Source organism: Sceloporus occidentalis, unplaced genomic scaffold, assembly GCF_023333645.1.
Source record: "Sceloporus occidentalis isolate IW3139 unplaced genomic scaffold, rSceOcc1.0.p SCAF_1, whole genome shotgun sequence".
NCBI classification, from domain to species: Eukaryota; Metazoa; Chordata; class Lepidosauria; order Squamata; family Phrynosomatidae; genus Sceloporus; species Sceloporus occidentalis.
Genome location: NW_028316981.1, coordinates 298,715,834 through 298,741,864, shown reverse-complemented (window position 1 = coordinate 298,741,864; position 26,031 = coordinate 298,715,834). Strand labels below are relative to the sequence as shown.

Genomic DNA, 26,031 nt, shown 5'->3' with positions numbered 1-26,031 from the left:
GTAAGCTCCCTCAGGAATTATCAATCGGAAATGTACTAAATCATCACATGCTACCACACAAAACTATGATGGCAGTTACTGTAGTTGAGCCTTCCCATGAATGACAAAGACTGTATGAAATCTATCTTATGCACATTTATTTGGGAGTAAGCTACAGTGAACACATGGAAGGGGGTTCTAAGTATATATTGTGCTTGTAAGTATATTCATATTTAAAGATCTTTCAGTGATAACAGATGATAAAACTAATTTGTTCTCCCACTGACTATACCTAATTCTCTACACCTCAAGCTTTGTAGATACACACTTTTTTTTGCATTTTATTTGTCTATTTATTGGGAACATTATGTGTCTGATCCTGTATTTTGTAACATATCTCCACCCTTTTGCTTCTAAAGTAATGTTGTGTAGGGGAACAGATGTCATGTGAGACTTTATGGACACCTTTGCCTTCACTTAATCTGGTTTTATATGTTTTTCCATTTGTTGTATTTTATTTATTCAATTTTGTCATATTTCATTTATTGTTTTGACATTGCTTTTTGTATTAGTCAGATACTTTCCTGCTTCACTTGGTTGCTATTTTATGCATTCTATGTTTTCATTGTTTTATTTTTTTAAAGTACCTGTATGAGGGCAAAATGAATAATGACCTGACCGCCAGTGTTGAGCCTTCCTCCCTAAAAGGCTTCCAGGTAACGTTTGCTGCTTGGTTCAACCGACTTGATTCTATGATTCTATGACTACAAGATTCTGTAGCAGTATGCCTTGATAGAAATGAATTGCTGTGTTCATCCTTCCTGAATCTGGCTTGGCTTTAATTCATGCTGCCCCAAACTCAGAGCATCTTCACCAGTCAAGAATGGAATGTTTTCCCATAAACAATGTTCCAAAACAGATCACGTTTTTAACATGTCTCTTACAGCTGCTACTAATCTTATAAACTCTACTTTCAGAATTTCTGTCCTAATTTTTCCCATAGAACAAGCATGTTGGAGGTCAATCGGGAATAAAAAAAATACACAGAAGTCCATTTAGACATTTGACTTCTTGTTCTTCTCTATTTTCCCTGTATGTTCATAGGCCCCAAAGCAAACTGAAATAATGGAAAACCCATTATAAAGTTTTTTTCTTGTCAGCTTCCTATGTAAAACATACAGTTGTTGTTTCCCAACTTTTAATAATTAAATGGACTCGCACTACTCATATGTCAATGTTTTCACTGAGAATTCTTGGCAAGGTTGACTATGGTTATACGGACATGCACTATAAATTTAAAGCAGATTTTAAACTGTTTTCATTCTCATGTTTGTTGGTAGTAGTTTTTTTTAAAACAAAGCATTGGCTTGTAGTTGGTACTTCATAAAAGCAACAGAGCCTTTAAAACAGCTTATATCCATAAAATAAAACAATCCTATTAATGCACTTCTAAAAGTATAATAACAAAGGCATCCATGAAGAGAGCTTGGCATGTAATGTAGAAAACTGTTTTATTGTGTACTCTGTTTTGTGTGACTAATTTTGACCATGTTCTTGAAACAGTGCTATGATGTCTGCAAGGACAGGAAAAATCCAAAATATATTAATAAAAATAACGAAAAAAGGGGACAGGTCAAAAAACTGATTTTTAATTGGTTTACTGATCTAAATTTATTAACCCTGAAACCAAAATAAACACAATTTTAAAAAGCCTTTTCGCATGCAGCAGATGTTTTGTACTTCTGAATAAGAAGAGAATTCTGAAATGAGTTAGTTTCTTCAGTTGATTTGTTGCAAAATGCATTTTTTCTATTTTGAATGAGTGGATTCACACAATCAGTTCTGGGCTGGCCAGACATGTAGAGGGTTGTGGGAGAATGGAAAACGTCAATGGAAATTTTTTGCCCAGGTTTTTTTTTCCAAAAGCCTTTTTGCTTTGGAAAAAATTGATTATGGGAGATTCTCTTTTAGATTGGTGAACAAAATATGTAAGGCATATTTTGTTCATACAGTTATTCTCCTGGCATTATTTTTAAAAACTAGGTAGAATCTTAACTTTTAGGTAAGAGTACATACAGCATTTCATATCATTGCAATACCTAGTCTTGTTTTCTTTAGGTCTGCTTGGCACTATGGAGGACTAGAGAAGACAAAATGATTTCCTTTGTTTTACTAATGTTGATAGATTCCTCTATTCTCAATGTGTGTTTTTTTCCTATTCCTCATAAACTGGCAAAATGAAAGGGGTTCAGGTGTTCCTTGTAGCTCTATTTATAACAGACATTATTTTTTAAAATTTAAAAATTCAATTTATAATAATTCTTTGAACACATTGTATATCAAACATGATAATTTTATACAAAACCAAGTTACACATACATTTTATGTCCCTGAAGTTTTTTTTAAAAAATGCTAATACTGCATTTTTTCAATTTTTTCCCAGAACATTCCATTTTTTTTCTGGGGGAAAGCCCTCCTTTCCATGACTTCAACATTTCTGGAAATTTTACATCTCTTTTCATACTGACTTCTATCAACTGGTGCCCACCTGGACCTGGTGGCACATACTCAGTTCGATGCATGACTGCACAAGTGCTTTCAGCTGAGTGCTGAAAGGCAATGCATATAGATCTTTTGCATGTCATCAATCTGATTGTGACATTAGTGATACAAAGCAGCAAGAAGACAGCATGAGCAGCATCACAGAAGTCTTCAAAAATGATCTCCCATGTTCTTTTCACTCCACTGACAAATAAAATTTTTTGAGAATATGCTTTTGTACAACTAATTCTGATAATCCAGTGAACATAGAGGCAGCACCTCAATTTTTAATCCTTTCTTTGTTCATAAGATTTTTCTTTTTTTTTCTTTTGAATTTTTTATGTTTTATTTTATTGTGCAATTGCTCAGCCTCAGAGCTGGGATTTCCACAGAAATTGTGTGTTTTTGTGTGTTTGTGGACGGGGGTCAGTTACGTCTACCTCTATTTCTCCTGCTGCTGCTGCTTCTAGATCTGGTCAAAATTCTCCTGCTTGGATCCCTGTTTCTGTGGCATAGTCATCTTCTTCTAGGTCTTTGGTGGGGCGTGGCCTGTACAGGATGTGGAGACACCCAAAACAGCTGTGGGAGCCAACCAAAACTACCAAAAATGTGTTCCCACTTGGCAAGTTGTTTCAAAAACAAGAGGACAGGAGCTCATTGGCTGGCGATGGTGCACATTCAGCAAAGATGGACCCTGCTCACAGTTAAATATCTGATTGAGAGCCCGTGACGTGCCCAAACATAACAGTACATTTCATAACATTCATAAGATTTTTCATAGATTCTCTATAATTCTTCTAGCTAGCATCTTCTCATGAGCTTCTGTGACCCTCAACTATGTTTTAATGGGTAGTATCAAGTTTCTTCAAACCTTTATTGAGAGTGACATCCATGACGATCCTATCCTTTGGTCCAGGCCCTTTGCGACTGGAGGCAGAAACATCTCCATCTTCAATGGCAGGTAAAGAAGCTCCTCCACTGGTACTGGAGCTTGGATTGATGGACCGACTCAGTAATGTACGAGCTGGAGTAAGGCTTGGGCTTCGAAGTCTGGTTCGTACCGTGAGAGTCACTACACCTTTCCTGAGTTGCTAAAAAAGCAACAGAACAGTTTGTTATGGTAAACAATGGATTTGATGGATTTTCCATACATTTAAATGGTGCAATTATGTATAATATGGAATGGGATTGAGCTCATGGTACAATATTGCCCATTTTTAATTAGCAAAAGTTGATTTCCTTCTGCAAAATATATTAATTTCCTCCTGAAATAATAATCTTCAAGAGATCACATATGCAAACTCATAACAACATCTGACAACTCAAACCCCACATATATACATGGCATACATGCACTGTGCCCATACCAACTTGTGCACGGAGGAGCAAACATATCCTTCCTTGCACTGGCATTTATTTGGCTGGCAGCTATGAAGACCAACTCCAAAAAGGTAGCCACCACAGGGAGCTATTTTGAACCCAGCTTTGTCTATCTTTCAAATTTATGACAACCTGATCATGTATGATCAGTTATATTAAGGCTCTCTTATTTTATTACATAGTACCTCCAGACACATAATAAATATTAGGGGTGATAAAGGGCAACCTTGTCTTGTTCCTTTTTTTATTTTACATTCTTTAGTTCTTATTCCATTAACTATGATTCTAGCCGATTGTTCCTTATATATTTCTGTCACCCATTTTAGCATATTATCTCCTATATTCAATTTCTTAAACCATTTTAACATAAACTCCCAATTTAAATTGTCAAAAGCTTTTTCTGCATCCAAAAATAGCAATGCTGCTTCCTTACCCGGATTTTTGTCATAGTATTCAACTAAATCTATTATAACCCTTATGTTTTGTTTAATTTGCCTTCCTGGTAAGAACCCACATTGGTCTTCCTTAATCCAATCTTTTAATATTAATTTTAGTCTTTCAGCTAAGATAGTTGCAAATATTTTATAATCTGTGTTTAGTAACGATATTGGTCTATAATTTTGGGGGTAATTTGAATCTTTGCCTTCTTTTGGTATTAGAGATATATTTGCCTCTCGCCATGTATTGGGTATTCCTTCATCTAATATATTATTAAATACTTTCTCTAAAGGTTCCACCAATTCCGCTTCATAAATTTTATAGTAATCAATCGTGTAACCGTCTGGTCCTGGGGCTTTCCCTTTTCTCCCTTTTCTTATTGCTTCTATTATTTCCTCCTTTGTTATCCTTTCATTTATTTTCTCTTTGATGTCTGTCTTAATCTTAATTTCATCTATTTTATCTATATATTCCTCTAGTTTCCCTGGTTTTCCCTTTTTCCCATTATTATTACCATATAAATTTTTATAATAGTTCAAAAAAATTTCTCTAATTTTGGATTGCTCTGTTATCACCTTCTGGTTATCCCTCATGGCCACTATATGTCTTTCCTCTTTCATTTTTTTGACTCTATATGCTAGAAATGTTCCTGCCTTTGCATGTTCAAAATACCTCTGTTTTGTAAATTTCATTTTTTTTACTATTTCGTCTGTCATTTTTAGATTAAGTTGATTTTTTAATATTTTTATTTCCTTTTCTACTTTTTTATTTATTTGGGTTCTTTATTTTCTCCTTTTCTTTCTCCTGTATTTTTTCTGATAATGCTTTAATTTCTATTCTTTTCTATTTATTCTTCTCCGCTTTTTTCTTTATTAAATGCCCTCTAATTACTGCCTTAGCAGCGTCCCAAATTATTTTCATATTTGTGTCCGTTTCTGTATTTTCTTTAAAGAAGAATTTTATTTGTTTCCTTATTTCCCCTTCTATCTTCTTATCTTTTAGTAATTGTTCGTCCATTCTCCATCTATAATCTTTTTCTTTTTGCTTTAATTCCATCCAAATTTGATTATGATCCGAATTTTTATTAATTCTAATTTTAGTTTCTTGTACCTCTTCCAAAAATCGTCTTGAAATAATAAACATGTCAATTCTAGATGCCGAATTGTGTGGAACTGAGAAAAAAGTGTAGTCCTTAGTTTTCTCATTTTTATATCTCCATACATCTATCAGTGAGAAGGCATCTAACATTTCAAAAAAACTATCAGGTAATTTGCCTTGTTTTTCCTCAATTTTTTTTGTGATATTCTATCTAATTGCAGATTCACCACCCCATTCCAGTCCTCCATTAATATATGCGAATCATAGTTCAACTCTTTTATTTCTTTGGACAATCTTTTATAAAATCTGGCTTTCTTTTCCGTAGGACCATAGATTCCTACCACCAGTGTTCTTTTTTCATTAACTGTAATTTCTACCCCAATATATCTTCCTTCCTTGTCATTCAGTACTTCTAAAACTGGTATCTTAAAATAAGATAAATAATTCTGATTCACAAAATGGTGAACACTTGCAACATAAACATACAGAAGGCCACAACAGTTGTGTCTGTATTATGAGTAGTCCACTAGTTTGTGATCTCTAGTATCTCTGAGAAGCCCTGTCTGCAATTCTCTTACCTTAAACGTTTTAATAGCCTCCTGATGGGTTAGACCTTGTAAGGATTCTCCATTAACTTCCAGAAGTTCATCACCTGGTTATCAAAAATGCATATCAATATTTAGAGAGAAGATAGTGTTTTTCTCAAGAACATAAGCAATCTTAAGCTTTCTCAATTTCATTTCTCTTTCAGTGCCATGAAAAATATAATATAAATGGTAAAGATCATTATAAGCAAGTACTCTGAGCAAACTATAAACATGGCAAGAGCATCATCTGGCAACATTCTACCACTGCTACTACTCATACTATTGTTCTTATTGTTACTATTGCTACTATTATTTAATAATGTTTATACATGAAGTGGTGTACAATCAGATGTTGCATCAGTCCACAAAAGCTTATCCTAGATTTTTTTTCAGTTAGCGTCTGGTTCTAGAAGCTTATTTGGATTATAACTCTTGGAATCCTGCACCCATTCCAAGTTCTGACAAAGCTTCTCTCAGTTTTTGAGCTTGGTTTTGCAAGCAGTTGGGCTTGTAGAAATTTGCTCACAGTTACAATACCTTCTTTCAATCTGCCATCTGCAGCTGCAGCTCCATTTGGAAAAATCGTCTTCACGAAAATACCCATGCGCCCTCGGGCAGAATCTTGCCCTCCCACAATGCTGAATCCAAGACCCTGACACAATACAGGGGAGAAGGGAAAACAAAATGGCTATATGATGATATAGATTATAATAATGCTACCATTTATTCACAGAGGATTAGCAGATCAAGTATCCAGTATGAAGTCTGCAACCTGGGCTTGAAAACATACAACTAGTTCTTTAAAACTACCGTATATTCCGGCATATAAGACGACTGGGCGTATAAGACGACCCCCAAATTTACAACTTAAAATAGAGTGTTTGGGATATACTCACTGTATAAGACCACCCCTCTCTTCCATGATAAGTTAGAAAGGAGCTGAAGGTGCACACAACAACAACAACAGCAGCAGCAGCAGCGACAGAGGAGAAAGAGGGGGAGGAGAAAAAAGGAGAAGGAGAAAGAAGAAAAGGAGGGGAAGAGGAGGGAGACTCCACTACACTCTGAGGAAGGAGTGTGTTCCACGTTTGAAATAACAGCATACACAACATTATTTCACCCGCCTCGACAATTCCTCCCGCCCTTCCTCTTGGTGCATCTACACTTTAGAATTAATGCAGTTTGACACCACTTTAAGAGCCGCTGCTCCATCCTATTGGAATCCTAGGATTTGTAGTTTTATAACGTCTTTTGCCTTCTCTGCCCAAAGAATGCCGGGGGGGGGGGCACTGCTCCAAACTACAAACCCCAGGGATTCTGTATGGATGGAGCCACGGCAGTTCAAGTGGCTCCTATTGGAATCAAAGCCCAGGAAGCTTTGTGCCAAATAGAAACGTGTTCGGCTGCAACTGCACTGCAGAAATAATCCAGTTTGACACCCCTTTAACTGCCCTGGCTCAGTGCTATGGAATCCTGGGAACTCTAGTTTTCTGAGACATTTAATCTTCTCTCTCAGGAAACTTTGGTGTGACAACAAACTACAATTCCCATGATTTCATAGCACTGGGCCATGGCAGTTAAAACGGTACGAAACTGGATTGTCTCTGGAATGAAGATGCAGCCTGAGTTGGATCCAAGACACACTGCAGAAATAATCCAGTTTGAGACTGTTTTAGCTGCCCTGGCTCAGTGCTAGGGAACCCTGGGAATTGGAGTTTTGTGAGAAAGAGCTCTGGTGCCACAATGAACTACAATTCCCATGCATCTGAGGAAGTACGCTTAAGTCTAGGAAAGCTGCCAACTTTCCTTTCAGTGAGTCTCAAAGGTGCTACAAGATCTATCTCTCTATCATCACCATCACCATTATTGTTATCATTATTAAATCCAAATGCACCTGCAGAAGTGGACTTGGCAACACTGATTATGCTGTAGACTCATTCTCTGGGGCTGGTATCTGGAAGTGTGGAGGCAATTCCCTTGAAAAACCAGGGAATCCTGGGAATTGTAGTTTGTGAGGGTGGGGTGCAACCACTGTCCTCTCTCAGATTGGCTGTTAGTGTGACTCCATCCAAACAGGATTGGTTGCTCTGTAGCCTGGCTCTCAGTGGGACTCAGGGGCTAAGAGAGAGAGAGAGACCCTTTTCTGAGGGTGGGGTGGCGACCACTCTCCAGCCCTCTCTCTGATTGGCTGAAAACTGTGAGTGTGTGACTCCAAAGGATTGGTTGCTCTGTAGCCAGCCTCGCTCTCAGGCTGGAGGGAGAAGAAAAAGGGAAGGAAGAATGGAGGGAGGGAGAGAAGGAAGGAGGGGAAAAGAAAGGAAGGAAGGAAGGAAGGAAGGAAGGAAGGAAGGGGAAAAAGCAAAGGAGGGAAGGAACGGAGGAGGACGCTCCTTTGCCTTTGAGAGAAGGCTTCCCTGCCGAGGGCTCTCTTTAGGACCCAGGGGCTTTCCGGCATACAAGACGGCCCCGACTTTGGAGAAGATTTTCCTGGGCTAAAAAGTAGTCTTGTACGCCGGAAAATACGGTACTCATGTATAAGTCGAGGGCGGTTTTGGGGACCAAAATCATGGATTTTGATATGACCCGTGGATAAATCGAGGGTCAAACATTGGAGCATGTTACAAAAGATCTAAAGGGGGAAACAAAGCACCACTTCCCTCCCTATATCTCCCTCTCTGGGCCTCTCCCAAGGGCCACAGTCTCGGCATGGAAAAGGGGAAACAAACCTTGGCGTGCACGCACGCACACACACTCTTCCCCTTACCTCATTCTCTGCCTGGTGCAAAGAAACAATCCACTACATAATGGGATGTACCCACACCATTTAGATGTCCAGCAGGGAAGTTTTTACTTTTTTACAAGTGCAACTTATAGAATCTTGCCGCTGAAAGTCACTTCCACTGACCAATGTTGAATAACTATATCATTTTGCATATCTCACTAATGCAAACATATTTACCTTGAGAAGCCTCACAGTTTCCTTTTCACTGTCGAACAGCTCTCACTATCAGGAGGTTCCTCCTAACGTTTAGGTGGAATCTCTTTTCCTACAGCTTGCACCCATTGTTCCGGGTCCTGTTCTCTGGAGCAACAGAAAACAAGCTTGCTCCATCCTCCATATGACACCCTTTCAAATATTTAAACAGGGCTATCATATCATCTCTTAACTGTATCTTCTCTAAGCTAAACATACACAGCTCCCTAAATCTCTTCTCAAAAGGCAACATTTCCAGACCCTTCACCATTTTGGTCACCTTCTGAGTCTGACAGAGAAGGGCAAACATGTCTGATTGGTAAGGCAGGATAGTAAAAAACTGATAGGGAAGGGAAGGGGCTTAATGGCTGTAAGATAAAAGAACGTGAGCTCTTGCCAATCTACTTGGCACGTAGGGAAATAACCCCATTTGTAGTGGATTGCTTCCTTAATGCCATCTTGTGAATATTCTGATTTGCCACATTTTGCTCAGATACTGGTTGATTAACTGTCAAATGAGCATGTAATGGGTCTGGCTTCTCAGCATCTCCTTTTGGGAGGGTAACAACCCCATTTCTTTGTCCACTAAAGTCTGTCTTCTGAACCTTTCTTTTTCCTTTATTGAAACGTTTGCTACCCCAAAAGCCACAATGTAAAAGTTGTTACTACTAATTAGAGTACGAGTTAAATTAAATGATTGAATAGTTAAGATTAGACAGAAAAAGCATAGAGATTATAGAGAACTGAATGGAGAGTAACCAAAATGTTTGTAGCTGGCCAAGCAAGCTAGAAAAAAAACTGGATGTGAGAGAAATAAATGGTACAAATGGAAAAGAACTTTGGATTCCTTCCCTGGATGTTGGTGCATAGGATAGTCCACAGTAATGGATTGCACCAATGAAACAGCATGCTTTTACATACATGTACACATGCCACATACACACACTCACATGCCCAACATGGTCTTAAGCATGCTTACCTTTCCCTGACCCTTCATCAAGACAATATTGGAAATAATAGATGGTTGAGTCAGTCGCCAAGGATATTCAACCTGAGCTGCACTTAGAGAGCGTGTGGATTTCTTAACAATAGGGTACTCCTAGGCAAATAAAATACATATAACAGTTATGCAAATGCCAAAAATGTCATCCTTTTTTACATGTTACATGTGTCAAAAACCTGTTTTGCTTTCACACATAAGCATCTCTTCATTGACTAAGCTAGAGATTTATATTAAGAGCGAAACAGCAAATCCTAAAGACAGTACATGGGTCCAACTCCTGGCTTTGTGTTTTGAAGAACAACACCAAAGGGTAGTTGCCATTTGTTTTTCTGGCAACACTAAGAAAGGTGGTCTTTATACAGTATTGTTATTGAGGTCAGTGTGAAGTAGAAATAATAACCAGTGTCCTGTGAGTTTTTGAGGGGTGAGGCTACCACAACCATTGATGTCCAACAGATGTTGAAGCTAGCACAGATTGGTTGGTTGTCAGCCAGCCCAATCCAATCTTCAGAACATAAACAGCCCCCGTACTTGAAGTTTGTGCTGTACTCTTTCTCTGTCTTTTCTACTCTTCTTTGCCTCCCAATGTGAACAATTTTCTTTCCTAATTTGCTTCCCTACCCCCCAAAAAGAGTGACCAACAAAGTTGACATGGTGGATATTACAGGGATTACTGGACCATCTAATCACTGAACTGTGTTGTCTGTCTTACCTGTCTTGTTCCTGTGTCCAGATGTTGGGGAAGAGAATGTTTTCTCCCTCCACGGGAATAGTTTATTGCTATTTCATAATTCACATCTCCATTTTCTACTGTCAACTCATCATCTTCTCCCACAGATTCTAAACGGGTTGCAGCTCCTAAGGGATAACCCAGAGATATCATTTATTATACACATATCAAAGCATCATCTAACATCTATCGGTTGTGATGGAATCGGGTACATTACTTTTAGCGTTTTATATGCACACTGAGAGATGACTGATGGGGACATTTCTTAACTCATAAAAACCAAGTAAGATAAATTTTATTTTTATAGATACACACAGAGAGAGAGAGAGAATGCAAGTTGATAGCAATAATTTATCATGGAAGCAATAGATATACCTTATGTACCTCATAACCCTATGAGAAGGTATACTTACTGTGAAGGTTCATTCTGGGATGGCAGGGGGGGAATCCACAATGATTGGGTTTCATCCATGTAGCCCATGCTGGCAAGAGTCAAAGTTCTTTTTCAGTTAGATTCAGTCTCCCTCCTTCTCTGGCAGCTTTAGTTATCTAGCCTATCTGTGTTCTGTTTTATATTATGCATATCCTCCCAAGTTGTCTGTTATTTCTTCCATGGGAGGGTGTGGATTCCTCTCCTTGCCATCCCAGAATGAATATGGATGTAACTGTATCCCATTTTTTCCTTTAAAATGCTACTAGTGGTATCAATGTCTTCGTGAATACCCTTGGCACTGATGCTAGACCAAAGGGCAAGGCTTTGAATTGGTTGTATTCTCCCAAATATTCAAACATGACTTGTCCATCGGAATATGAAGATAAGCCTCCTTGAGGTCTATAGAAGTCATAAAGTGTCCCTTTTGTAAATTGTCTTTGATTGTTAAAAGAATTTCCATTTAGAATCTCACATATTTTATTAAAGTATTCAGATATTTTAAATTTAAGACCAGCCAATGGGTGCCATTGGTTTTTGGCATTGTGAAGAAGATTGAATAGACCTAGACCATTTGTAATCTTTTGTCCAGTGGAACCATCTCTACTGCTCTTAATGTCTATTGGATGTTGAATTTCAGTTTTTACAATGTTTTGTTTTTCCTGATCTTTTGTCACCAGAGAGGATAGGAATCTGCTTCTTGGTTTATGATTGAATTGTATTTTGTATCTGGATGTTACTACTCGTAATACCCACTGGTCCGATGTAATCTCTGACCACAAATGTCTGAAGAGCAACAACCTTCCTCTGACTAGAGCACTGCACATGTCATTATAGCGTACAACCCTTTCTTCAAGAGGTCTTTGTTCCTTTTAGTGGTGGAAAAACTGCCTTCCACTTCCATTTCTGAACCAGGTTTGTCTTTCTGTTTGGTAGTCTGGTTTCCGTGACATAACTCTGCCATGAAAGGAATTATAATTACTGTATCCACCTCTGTAATTTTTTTTCTCCATCCATCTTCTCTGAATAAGTTGGCATTACCTGCTTCTTTTCTCTGTTTTCTATTAATACTTTGTCTAGATTTTCTTCTCCAAAAATTAACTCTTCTTTAAATGGAACAAAAGTCAAATTATTCCTGGACTTTTGACCAGCTTCCCAATGTTTTAACCATAGGGAACACCTTCCAATGACCATAGTTTATATTTCTAACTCTAAATGCTGCTGTATCATGACCTTCATCAGCTATATATTGCAACTCTTTTAAGTCTATCCAAAGCCCTATCAGAGATGTTATGCTAAACTCTGTTGTGTCTTCTATGCCCTTGAGAACACGAAGGCTACCACGAATATTCTTATTGCTGTCGTTAATGCTTCATGGACTCTCCTCAGCGAATTATCAGCCAGTCTCTCATCCACCTCTTTGACAGTGATATCCCCTTCACAGGGTGCAATTGCTCCCGAAATAAAGGCCACTATAGGACCATCAATGAGAGGAATTTTTAATAAATCCATTTCTGGGTTTTTAAATGTATATAATTTTTGCCAAAAACCTACATACCTTTTTGTTTTTATGGATGTTTCCCATTCATTTTCTATTACTTCTTTAAACATACCTGGCATATCTGGCATTGGAATTTCCTCACTATGTACTGGCTTTTTTCCCTACACAGAAGCTATTTTGTCATGTTTTCCCTTCTTTGTTTGTGTATCTGAGTTTTCTTCTTGTTGTCCTAAATTTAGGGTATTTACTACTCTCTTTAAAAGACTTTTAAATTGGTCCCCTTGAAACAACCTGTTAGTACTGAAGTCCTTGTTTTCATCCGCCTCAGAGAAATCATCATCTAAATTGTCCTGTAAATCTAATAACATGTCATTTTCCCAACTTCCATTTGTTGATCTTCAACGTGTTTCTTTTTCTCCTTACATTTTCTTGTTTGCTCATGTGTAACATCTATGTCTATGTCGTGTTCCAGTTTTCTTTTTCTTTTATTTTCTTGTGTTATATTCACCTGATCTCGCATTAGTTTACAAGAATCGTGTCCAACATTTCTCTGTGTGTTTGCACATGAGTTTTGCATCATTTCCCATAAGTCAGCAAAGTTTGTTTTCCCATTCCACACCTGATTTTTTAAAATGTGGAATACATGGGTATTTTCTGTGGTTCTTCATATATTTGAAGTTCTATTTTTATTTTTGAATACCTTATGGACTTCTTCTGCTATCAACTCCTTTATCCATGAATTTAATTCAGGTTTGTCTATATACTTATTATTTATTTGGAGTGGTTGATCTGGTTGTTCTTCTGTACAGTCACTTCTGGCTCTATCAGTTTGTTTTAATGAATTACTTGTGTGGGTTTTTTCCTGTCCAAAACTTTGATGTGGCAAAAACAAGGTTTTAAAATGTTTAACAAATTGTTCTTCAATTTTTTTTTTATTAATTAAACCAGCTTCTGATGTGAGCTCAGTTACATCTTCATCAGTATATCTCTTGTGTTTTAGCTTTTGTATTCAGATGCTCCCCAGTATCTGGTATTGAGCCCCCTGTAGCTGTTGATGCTTGAACAGCGCTACTACGCTGTTGGGCAGCTCCACCCTTCAATGATTTTTCCAAGGGGCAGCCAGGGCTGCTTGCTTCAGAGTGTTCCTCATTTCGGCAATTTCTGTCAGCTATATGAGAAGCTGCTGCCGCAGAAGGAGTTTTCTCTTTATCTGGCAAGTATTTCTTCAACTTCTTTGTTATTTTCTCTCTTGTTTTAGCATTTAGCCTTGGGAGCGGCTGTTTCTTTTACTATGGCGGTGGAGCCTTACGTCCACTTGGCCTCCATTTCCTCCCCTTTGTCATCCATGGAGTTGGAGCCTCGCTTCTGCTCTGTCCCCATTGTCTCCAGAAATATCTGTCTGCTCCCCACTTCCTCATCACTATCACTCGAGGTTAAAAATATTTTTGTGAGGGAAATTTCCCTCTTCTCATCAGAGACATATCTTTTTCTCCTTACATTTTCTTGTTTGCTCATGTATGATATCTATGTCTTCTGGGAAAACTTTAGCTTATTTTTCTCGGTCTTTTGTTTTGTCTTGCCTTTTCCCTTTACCACCGATGTAGTCTTGCTATTTAGTTCCGATTTTCTTATTATTTTGTCTTCACTATGTTTACTAGCCATCCTGTTGATTTTAATTATTCTACCAGAGAAGGGCAACAGAACAACTGGTTACGTTATCATAGAATCATAGAGTTGGAAGAGACCATAAGGGCCATCCAGTCCAACCCCCTGCCATGCAGAAACTCCCAATCAAAGCATCCCCAACAAATGACCATCCAGCCTCTGTTTAAAGCAGGGGTAGGCAACCTTTTTGAGCCGGGGGCCGGGTTGCTGTCCCTCAGACAACTGGGGGGCCGAAGCCAAAAAATAAATAATTAAATATTTTTTTAAAAAATAATTAAATAAATAAACCGGAAGAAATGCAGGAAAAAATTTTTCAAATGGAGGACACTTTTTTTAAAAAAAAAAATGGGGGACACGCAAAAAAAAATTGCTGATTTTTAAAAAAATGTTAATATAAATGCATGTTTCAGAGGCTTCTATAGACAATTGCCCCCCTTGCCCAATGCATGCCCCCCCTTGCCTGCCTCCTCCTGATAGTCCAAAGGCCCCACACCCTCACGCGAGAGGCCAAAGGCTCCGGTGGCAATCGGCGGCAGGACCGGGCTGGGGCCGGTCCCAAGGCCTTGCCGGGCTGCATCCAGCCCACGGGCCGCAGGTTGCCTACCCCTGGTTTAAAGGGTCTCCACCACTCTCCAAGGAAGTGTGTTCCACTGTCGAACAGGCCTTACTGTGAGGAAGTTCTTCCTAATGTTGAAGTGGAATCTCTTTTCCTAGAGCTTGCATCCATTGTCCTGGGTCCTGTTCTCTGGAGCAGCAGAAAACAAGCTTGTTCCCTCCTCAACATGGCATCCCTTCAAGTATTTAAACAGGGCTATCATATCACCTCTTAACTGTCTCTTCTCCAAGCTAAAAATACCCAGCTCTCTAAGCCGTTCCTCATAGGGCATGGTTTTAAGACCCTTCACCATTTTAGTCGCCCTCCTTTGGACACGCTCAACATGCTTTTTTAATTGTGTTGGCAGGATAAATTAAAAAAAGGAGGGAGAAAAAGAACTTTGACTCCTGCCAGCATGGGTTAGAATGTGGATGAAACTCAGTTGTGGATTTCTCCAGCTGCCATCCTGAGAATAGCTTAACATTTAACCCATCTTTTTACTGTAACATGCAGCATTTTAGTGCACAATGTGTTAAGAACCATAGCTACAAACAACCCCCCAAAGCTATTAAAATCATCACAGGCATTGATAATCATCCAAACAAATAAACACAAGACAGAAAAGATGCAACTTCACAGTCTTCCTAAAACAAGTGAGAGTGAGAAATGAATGCAACTCCTAAAGGAGTACATTCCACAAACAAGAACACAGGAGAAAGCCCTCTCCCAAGTGTCCATCAAATGAGCTTCTGTAAGTGATGATGTACTTTAAAAGGCTTCATAAGAATTTTACAACCTTCATTTCATCCCCACTATACCTTGGGATCGGCTCCTGTACTTCAAAATACCACCTGCTCGCGTTGGACTTTGACCATTTTCTTTGGATTCCTCTGCACCAGCAGGATCTGGAGACTTATCTATATCTGGCACATCTGTCTCCTTAAGGAGAAAGGAAAGAGAAATGTTTAAGAATCCAGCCTAATTATCAAACTATGTGATCATTTCCACAGCCAGAATACCCATCATCCTAAGGACAAATGAGAAACCTCAAATTAAGTAGTTGTGTCCATGCAGACATTCCTAGCCTTCAAAAGTACCCTCCCCCTTTCTTCTTGCAATGCAGTTTAGGAATGTGGGAACTCACTACAAGATGACGGAAGCAACTGTGTTCCCAGAAAAAAAACAAATAATAAACATTGGCAACTTTGTCAGAAGAAGGAAAGGTATGTTCTTCTAAACTTTGGATGTTTACAGGGATAAGTTGGATAGCAAGCAATAATGTAAATGAATGGTATATGCATCTGTGGCTGCTCTTATGCAGGCAAATTTCAAATGCACATGGAGAGGAAGCAAATGCTGCTTCAAGATGAGCTGCCATCGTCCAGCTCTCGTCTTTCTTGTCCTGGGAGGATGGGAGAAGAAGCAGGCCTCATTCTATTATGTTGCCACCTCTTCCTTCCCAATCCTGTCTCTTACATCTCATGTCTTTTAGACTGTTAGCCTGAAAGGCAAGAATGGTCTAAATAATTTATTTTTGTAAACCACTTTTAGCCTTTATTGGCTGAACAGTTGAGTAAAAATTCTCTAAATTATTAACCAATAAAGAAAGAAAGCCCTGAAATTACCTAACACTTTAGTCAGTTCACAGGCTCTGAGAACTGTTACCCTCCAGTTGTTGGACCCAAATTCTAAGCATCAACACTTATCAGGAAAGATTATTGTGATATAAGCGGTGGACTAGATCTGTGATTTTGTGGGGTCTGAGATGTGTGGAAGGGGTCTCCCCTGTAGGAACAATAAATTATTATACTACTCAGGCGAAGGCCATCAAGAGGCTTCTCAGCCACTGCTCCCTTTACACCCAGTTACTCTGGAAGCAGCAACCATGCAGCTGATTGAGCATTGACTGAGAAGCCTCTCACTCATGCCAGCCTTGCAGCAAAGGCCAGTATTGACAAGAGGCTTCTTGGCTGCTGCTTCACCAGGTGACTGAGTGCAAAGAGAGAAGCTTCTCCCAAGCAAGGAAGAACTCTCAATTCCTCTTCATGTGGGTGAAGAGGGGCTCAGCCAGCTTCCCACTTTTCTTGATGGCAAAGAAAGACTCTCAATCCAAAAGTGAAGAGAGAGGCAAAGGATTCTTTGAAAAATCAACCCCAGATACTCCTCCCCCAGAGACGTACCTTCCCCACATTGCTTCAAGTTGTCAGCCCCACACACAAACCTTGTTTCTTTTGCTACCTAATAATGATAATAATAAAATTTTATTTATACTCCACCTCTCCAATTAGATTGAGGCGGCTGACAAGATTAAAAGAACATTAAAATACAATAAAACACAATATCCCACAAACCCACCCGCCTACAATAAAACAATACAATTAAATTATTAAAATAAATTATTAAAACAAGGCAGGCAGTTGATGGTTACCAGCTTGTGCACCAGTTTTTAGGTCCCCAAATTCCAGGAAGGGGCACAGCTGGTGTATCAGCTGAAGCTGATAGCAAGCACTCCTGGCCTTCACATCTATCTGAGCTGACATCTGAAGAGATGGGTCCAGGAGCATCCCCAAGCTTCGAACACAGTCCTTTAGGGGAAGTGTGACCCCGTCAAGTACCAGTTGACAAATCTCCATACCCACATTAGGGCCTCTAATAACGAGTATCTCCATCTTATCTGGATTCAGTTTTAGTCTGTTTTTCCTCATCCAGTCCATTACTGCCCCAAGACATTCATTCAAAGAGGAGATGCCATCCTTAGCTGACACTAGTCCGAGACATGGAGATATATCTGGCCGTCATCAGCATACTGATAGTACCCTGCCCCATGCCTCTGGATGATCTCTCCCAATGGTTTCATGTAGATGTTAAATAGCATTGGGGATAAGATGGTGCCTTGAGGGATGCCAAATGTAAGCTCCCTTTTAGAAGAGCAACTATCCTCAAGCATCACCATTTGGAATCTACCTGAGAAATAGGACCAGAGCCATTGTAATGCTGTGCCCCTGATTCCCAACTCTCCCAGGTGTTCCAGGAGGATACCATGGTCGAAGGTATCGAAAGTCGCTGAAAGGTCCAAAAGCACCAAGAGGGTCACAATTCTCCTGTCAGTCAGTACTCAGGTTGAGATCATCCACTAAGGCGACCATAGCAGTCCTGAATCTGTATCCTGCCTTGAAACCGGTTTGAAATGGATCTAGATAATCCATTTCATCCAAGACTGGAGTTGAAGATCAACAGCCCTCTAAATCACCTTGCTTAAAAATGGGAGGTGCGAAACTGGTCTATAATTATTCATGTCCAAGGGATCTAGGGAGGATTTTTTTCAGGAGTGGCTGTACCGCCTCTTCTTTTAGACAAGATGGAAAATAGCCCTCCCTAAGAGATGCATTTATGATAAGTCTTAAGTGCATCTCCTCCTTGGATGACCAGCCATGAAGGGCAGGGGTTGAGTGGGCAAATTGTCTTTTTTGCACTTTCAAGGAGCTTGTCCACATCCTCATTACTCACAGACTCAAACTGATCCAGTATAATCTTATTCATGGAGTTGCTGGACACTTCACCTATAGCCTCTGCAGTAATACCGGTGTCCAGGTTGGCTCTTATTTGAGATATTTTATCTGTGAAATGGTCATTTAAAGCATCACAGCGAGCTATAGTAAGTTCTACTAATGAGTTCTGGAGGGTGGGTACTTAAGTCATGTCCCTTACCACCCTGAACCAGATGAGAATTCGCAGACGCAATACATGCAGAGAAGAAAATCCTCTTTGCTGCACGTATTACCACTCCATAGGAATGAAATTCTCTGGGGCGTGCCTTGTCAGACAAGAGTCGAGTTCTCCGCCAGTGGCGCTCCAGTTGTTGTCCTACCTACTTCATATTCCTAAGATCTTCCGTATACCATGGATTACTATTAGAAGCGGTTTGGAAAGGACACTTGGGTGCAATCATGTCAATAACCCTGGTAAGATTACAGTTCCAGGCGTTAACCAGGGCATCAACAGGATCACTGGCAACATCAATCACAGAACCCTCTAAGGCATTCTGGAATCCAACAGGTTCCATCAGCCTTCGAGGGCGGACCAATCTAATAGATCCTCTTTTCTCAGCCTGCCCAATGAACGAAAGCAGGAGCAGCAGCGCAGCTCCAACCTGCCAGCCAAGTCCCAGCAAAGCTCATAAAGCTTATATATAGTCCAAAATGTGAAAGCTCTTTTTTGCTGCTACTTTTCCCCTGCCACCACTTGCTGTAACTCCTCATCCCCACCATGATCCTAAAGGCTGCTGGTTCCCCTCATCTTTCTTGAGCACCAGTACTTTGACTGAAGGGCCTCCTGCTGCCCCCATTCCCCTCACTGCCCCCTGGATCTCTCCATTGCCCCCAGGGAGGCAGTTTTGCCCGCTTTGAGAATCACTAAGCTACATTATGCTTAGGGTACCTTCCCTCATGTTAGTTAACATTTTTATATTTAAAAAGTCTTTTTTCAAATCCAGAATGTGACTTCTGGCCCCTTTTGCTTGTTGGGTTTCTTTTCTCTGTAGGCAGTCCATGCAGCCCCTCTGGTATCCCAAGGGCAGAACACAACCACTGTGATAAATAATGCTAGCCAATTATACAGTGTCATCGGTTTTATTGAGCTAATAGGGTTCTGAGCTTAGTGCTTTGAATGCTCCAAAGTGCAATATGAATACATCAGTGTCAACATCATCACCGTCATCGCCGTCATCATCACAGAGAGTGTTCAGTAGTGCAAAAGTAGTATAAAGGAATGCCAATCATGTGTACATTCCAGTGTGTATGCATGATTATGTGCTTGGTTAATGATTTTTGCAAGCAAAACAAACAAAACTCATAGTCATGTAAAGGAGTAATTTGCAGGCTTTTGATGAAACACAATATTGCTACAAAAGGGCCTAGGCTTGAGGGAGAAGACCTTCCAGTTTTCACAAATTGTGCTGGTAGCATAAGTTTATTGAACATACTACACACTTTCTACTTTCTGAAAGACCCAGATTACTTCCTGCTCTGCAAATAAACAGAAATTCTACCCATTAAGCTTGCACATATTTCTCATGGGTCCCAGTTTGTAATTCTTGGCTCTAAAACTAAGTTGCAAAGTCCGCAGCTTCAATGAAATGACAACTCTTGTTTTATTCTCCAGGCTTCTAACAGATTGCCCCTCTGCCAAAACAGTAACTGTACCATTCTTAATGGTCTTTTTTTGCAGGAGGTGATGCTCATTCAGTTCTTGATTTATACTGCTAATTGAAAACAGCTATTTTCTAACCCTTTTCCAGACCATCCCACACTGAATGAGCCCCTACTCAGGGGTTCCTGAACAGAAAATTCACTAATAGATTTCTGAAATATCGATTTTACCTTACGCTTGCATTCCTGCAACAGAAGAATGCTTTCTAGTACATTTTGTTGTTGTTATGTAAGGCAACCAAGAAGACTCATCCAAACCCTGTGGAAATGCCTAGAAAATACTCCAGATGTCTGTATTTCATGCTCAAATAAGTCTATGGCAGTTTAAGGAAGGAATCATTTGTATACATTCACCTCTATGTGGAAAAGAGTGTTGTCTGGGGCAATATCCAAAACCAATGAATTGGCACACATCCTTTTCTACTCAACAGTTTCAAAACATTGGGCCTAGTGGTTACTATTTTTGCACATTTCTCTGGGATTTTATTTCTTTCTTTCTCAGCAGGACACTGAGAATGCAGTGTATGAATTTATCTATACTGGTACACTGGCTGCCAATGTATTTCTGGTATTATTTCTAGGTGCTAGCAATGATATTTAAAGACCTCAGCAGTTTGGTACCTCAACGGTTTGAGAGATTGCCTCTCCCTATATATACTTGGGTGATGACTGAGATGTGTGGAGCGGCTCTCCCCTGTGGGAGCAATATACTGTTACATCACTAAGTACTTCAAAAAACAATATTCTGAGATATGAAAATTCATTTCTAATTCAGTGTACACATATGTGCTCCTGGAAAATGCAGGAGTCAAGTAGCCTCCAACAGTCTTATGGAGAAACTTTTAAATTTCTGATTTGTTTACTTAGCACTTCCACCTATTCAGATTAAAGGTCACTTACAGTGACTGAGTCTTTATCTTGCTTCCCGATCTTTCCTTTTGAAATACTTAGAAATAAACGGTTCTCAGCCCTCCCCCCCAAAAACAGGAACATTTTAGTCACTGGATTAGCCAGGGAGAAGAAAAAATGGCATCAAGCTACCAAGGGGTCATTCCCCACCCCCATTTCTGCCTTATTATCACTAGAGACCAGGGTTCAAATCCCATCATAGTCATGGAAACACACTGGATGACCTTGGACAAGTCACACTGTCTTGGCCACAGAGGAAGGCAACGGGAAACCCCCTCTTAACAAATTTTGCCAAGAAAACTCTGTGATTGGATCGCCTTAGTGCAGCCACAAGTCAGAAATGACTGGTTTATGAATTACAACTCTTATCATCCCTCTTTTCCATGCTTGTTGGTGCTGAAGAGAACTGGTGTCCAACTATCTTAAGGCTCACAGATTCCCCAGCCCTGCTAAAGGTGTTTGAAGTCTTGTTTGTAGTTGTCAGTTTAATTAATGTCCTTTCTTTACTTTGGCATATGTGACAGTACAGTACAGCAAACATCATTTTTAAAAATTGAGGATTTTTATTTATATAGTGAAAGGGAAGGAATAATATCAGAGGATGTAGCCCTATGAAGACTCACCATGTATAACGTTAACACCCAAACCCTCCCTTTCATGCCCATCCAAGATAAAAAGAAATGGAAGAATTACTCCCCAAATAATTTTCTGTACATACCTTTTGTATCATTCATGTCATGATGTGCTCAGAGGGTAAAAAACTGCAATGTAGAATGTTACTTTCCGAAATAAATGATCTAAAGACCAATTTCCAAATTATGTAGATGATGCCTTTTGATGCACAGTGTGTTCAAAATGCATTTTTAACAGAGCCCAGCAGGGACTGAATTGCAGACAGCTACAATACTTGTCTAGGAAAGCAAACTGCAGATGTGATCAAGCCACATATCAAGTGAAAATTTTGCTGCTGTACTAGCTCTATTATCCTTATGTTAATAACAAATCAACTGCAGAACAACGTTGGTGTTGGTTTCATTTTAATCATAAAAATAAAGCTACTTTTATGGTTCCAAAGCAGCTGTCCCCAGTCTGGGAGCCTTGAGATACAATGGATGAAAAAAAACAACGCATCATTTTCAGCCAGTCTAGCATTGCTGATAGGGATCACAGTATTTGTAATCTATCACATCTGGGCAGTTCCAGATTTTAAAGATTGCACTAAATCTATGTAGATATTCATATATCCCAAATAGAAATATCAGAATAATTAAGATTTGTATATTAAGAGAAGTATGAGTGTTTGTACTAAAGGCCAAGATGAGACTAGGTAGCCCATACCCAACTCCAGAGCTTGTAAAAATTATTGTGGGGGCTTAAACCCACTAGAATCTCTTAACTAGCATGTTCAGTAGAGGCTGTAGTCCAAACAGATATATTTCCTAGCTCTGAGCCAAATTACGAGCTGAATTCCAGTTCAGAGATTTGAGCTGGAGTTGCTGAAAGCTTAAGTGCAAAAAGGTCTTCCACTAACCAAGAAAATACAGAGGGCCAATTTCATAGATCCAAACTATACGTACCCACTCTATGTACAAGTGGAAAATGTTTAGCAAAATGTATGCCTCTGTTTATATGGTAAAGAAGGAATGATCATATGCATCGATAAGTGTAGAATGGGTTCACATGTTGCAATTCACTAGAAGAGTGCACACTCAAGGAGAGCCAGAACTGCTTGAGTCTACAAGAAAATCCCATGTCAGGTAGACCTAAGTTCACCAAATCTGAAATGTTGGGGCAAGGGAATGGAGAAACTATCAAGTGACTCCTTCAGAACAGGATCCCATTTTTCTTGCAGCTGCTCCACATTCAATTAAATGTGAAGCTGCCAAAGTATGACACAATCATATGGCCACCCTCATTGTATTCCTGTCACCCCAGTTCTCCTGGAGGCCAGCTGTAGCTCTCCGTGTGGTTTTGGCCTAGTCAATGGTTGGGATTATTAGAACTGCAGTCCAAAAATAGTCTAGAGGGGCATATTACTGCTTTATTGTATTTATTTAGATAATTTCCAAACTACTTTTTCATATAAAGCTCTCAATACAGTCAATAATCAAATTACCATAAAGCTTAGAAAATTTATTTATTTGATCTACTATGTGGACTATAAAGAAAACAAAAGTGCAGAGGAAAGCAAACAAACAGGAACCATAAAATGAATACAACCAGCGCAGCAATAGGAAAATGTCTGTGCATCCAAAACCTTTGCCTGGTGTCGGAAGAACAACGGGCACAGTACAAGATGAACTAGTTTTCTGAACTAGATAGTCTAGATGGAGAACATCACAACCAAAAAGCCCATGTCTCCCATTAGCATTTATCTCACCACAGGTGGTGCTGGGATTAGGACAGATACTGTATCAGTCTGCCCTACAGTTAACCAGCACTTCAGTTCATCTGCCTAGCTTAACTGGCACTGGATCTCCAAAGTATCAAGCAAAGGTCTTACTAGAGATGGACAGGTTGCTCACCTGTAACAGTATTTCTTCGACTGGTCATCTGCGAATACATACAAATGGGTTTCACTGCGCCTGCGCAGTGCTGTTTGGAAACTTCTGGAATCACTGGGCAAAGTTTACTTTGCAACATATAGAAACTTTTTGGCGGTAACTCCGCCCACCCGTTATAAGGCCCCTGTGTTCCTGCTCTTTTCCCCAGTTCCGCAATTTTTTCCGCCAAGTAGGTGATGGAAAGAGCCAATAAGAGCAGGACACTGAGGGGATGGACGGGTGGGATTTGTATGTATTCGCAGATGACCACTCGAAGAAATACTGTTACAGGTGAGCAACCTGTCCTTCTTCTTCGTGGTCTCTGCGAATCATACAAATGGGTTTAGACTGACAAGCTCAGGTAAGCGGCAGAGGGAGTGTCCTGACACCAAAGCTATGGTAAACCAAAAGTATATTTATTGCAACAATAAACACCTTGAACCATAAAAAGAGTCAGTCTTTTGTTCAAGCACAAAACTCAACACAACAATAACATTGCAAACCTGAGAAGGGGATCAAAGGTCATGCAAGACCAGTCCCATTGGAATTGTGCAAATCCACATTCAACGGAATGTAAAGCAGTGGCATATGTACATAAACACTGAAAACACCAACCATCAGCATTGCAATCAGTGCAACCCTGAAACCAACACAGCCCTCCCGAAAGCTGCGTCTCGGATGGCTCTGGTGTCCAGCCTATAGTGCTTTATGAAAGTCAATGGCTGGGACCAGACAGCAGCCTTACAGACATCCTCCAAGGGAATGCCCGACAGGAATGCAGAGGATGCTGACACTGCTCTTGTGGAGTGGGACCGAACCCTGCCAGGGAGAGGTTTGCCCAGCAGTTCATAGCAGAGGTGGATGATACCAGCCACCCATTTGGAAAACCTTTGCGCAGACACGGGCAACCCCTTCTTCGGTTCCGAGTAGCATTGGAAAAGTCTCTCGGACCGACTGGAGGCAGCAGTTCTGTCCAGGTAAAACGCCAGCGCTCTCCTGACATCAAGAGAGTGCAGGCTGCGCTCCGCATCCGAAGTCGGATTGGAAGTGAGGGTAGGCAACACAATGTCCTGGCACATGTGGAAAGCAGACACAACCTTAGGCAAGAAAGTAATGTCTGTCCAAAGGACCACCTTGTCCTTGTGAAACCTCAGGAAGGGCTGGTCCCTCCGCAAGGCACAGAGTTCGCCCGCACGGCGGGCAGAGGTGATGGCCACAAGAAAAGCGGTTTTCCAAGTCAGTAGTCTCAAATCCGCTGTGGCCATCGGTTCAAAGGGCTTGGATTGGAGCGCGGCCAGCACCGCCTCCAAGCTCCAAGCCAGGGTCGGTACCGACAAGGAGGGTACAGGTTGGCACATCCCTTCAGGAACCCCTTCACCAGGGGGTCCCTAAAGAAGGAAGCCCTACCCTCAAACTGGTACCTGGAACAAATGGCAGAGAGGTAGCACTTGATGGATGTGAGGCACAACCCCTCATCCAACAGTGCCATCAAAAACTTCAGCACCACTGGAGTGGAAACTTGAGCAGGAGACAAGCCCTTTCGATCAAGGAAGAGGCTAAACCTCCTCCACTTCAGGGCATAGGACCGCTGGGTGGATGGCTTCTGTGCAGCCAGGATCACCGTCCTCACCGCGTCCGGCAGTGAGGCTAGGGCTGGATTCTCCAGGCCACCAGCGGCAGGCTCTCGATGTCAGGGTGCAGAATCCAGCCATCCTGGATCGACAGCAGGTCGGGACGGAAGTCAAGGCGGAGGAAGCATCTCTTGGACAGGTGGAGAAGGGATGCGAACCAGGGCTGTCTCGGCCACCACGGCGTGATCAGGATCGCATCCGAATGGTCCGTTGTCATCTTGGACACCACCCTGATGACGAGAGGGAAGGGAGGGAAGCGTAGAGCAGCTCTCCTGACCAAGGGAAGGCGAACGCGTCTCCAAGGGATCCGTCCATTCGCCTCCTGGAGCAGAACTGGGGACAGTGGCTGTTCTATTCGGTCGCGAAGAGGTCGACCTGGGGGGTTCCCCACCGATCGAACAGGTCGCTGATCATCTCCGGATGGAGCCTCCACTCGTGGCACACCGAAGGGGATCTGCTTAGGCGGTCCGCCAACTCGTTGTCCTCTCCTCGAAGGTGAATCGCCTGGAGGAGCACCTGTCTCTGGATGCACCAGTCCCAAATGCGAAGAGTAATCTCGAGCAGAGTCTTGGATCTGGTGCCTCCCTGCTTGTTGATGTAATACATCACGGTGGTGTTGTCTGTCCTCAGGAGGACCACCTTGCCTGCGACAGCGAATTCGAATGCCCTCAAAGCCTTCTCGACTGCGAGCATCTCCAAAGCATTGATGTGGAGATGCTTGTCCCGGGCCGACCACTTGTCCTTGACCACCAGGTCGAGCAGGTGGGCGCCCCAGCCTTCCAGGGAAGCATCGGTTGTCAAAGTCAATTGAGGCTGAGGT

General features: G+C 40.8%; 1 protein-coding gene across 2 annotated transcripts in view; it reads right to left on the bottom strand.

The window, feature by feature from the left end:
• The window catches only part of LOC149324138 (PDZ domain-containing protein 2-like), a 294,838-nt gene that overhangs the window by 107,246 nt on the left and 161,561 nt on the right, over positions 1 to 26,031 (bottom strand). For both annotated transcript variants that reach the window (XM_089496933.1, XM_089496943.1), the window contains 6 exons: positions 15,740 to 15,860; positions 10,713 to 10,858; positions 9,977 to 10,096; positions 6,561 to 6,675; positions 6,015 to 6,088; positions 3,392 to 3,611 (listed from right to left, as the gene is read on the bottom strand). In XM_089496933.1, the coding sequence (XP_089353059.1) occupies positions 3,392 to 3,611; positions 6,015 to 6,088; positions 6,561 to 6,675; positions 9,977 to 10,096; positions 10,713 to 10,858; positions 15,740 to 15,860 (796 nt within the window). The remainder of the gene's footprint in view (positions 1 to 3,391; positions 3,612 to 6,014; positions 6,089 to 6,560; positions 6,676 to 9,976; positions 10,097 to 10,712; positions 10,859 to 15,739; positions 15,861 to 26,031) is intronic.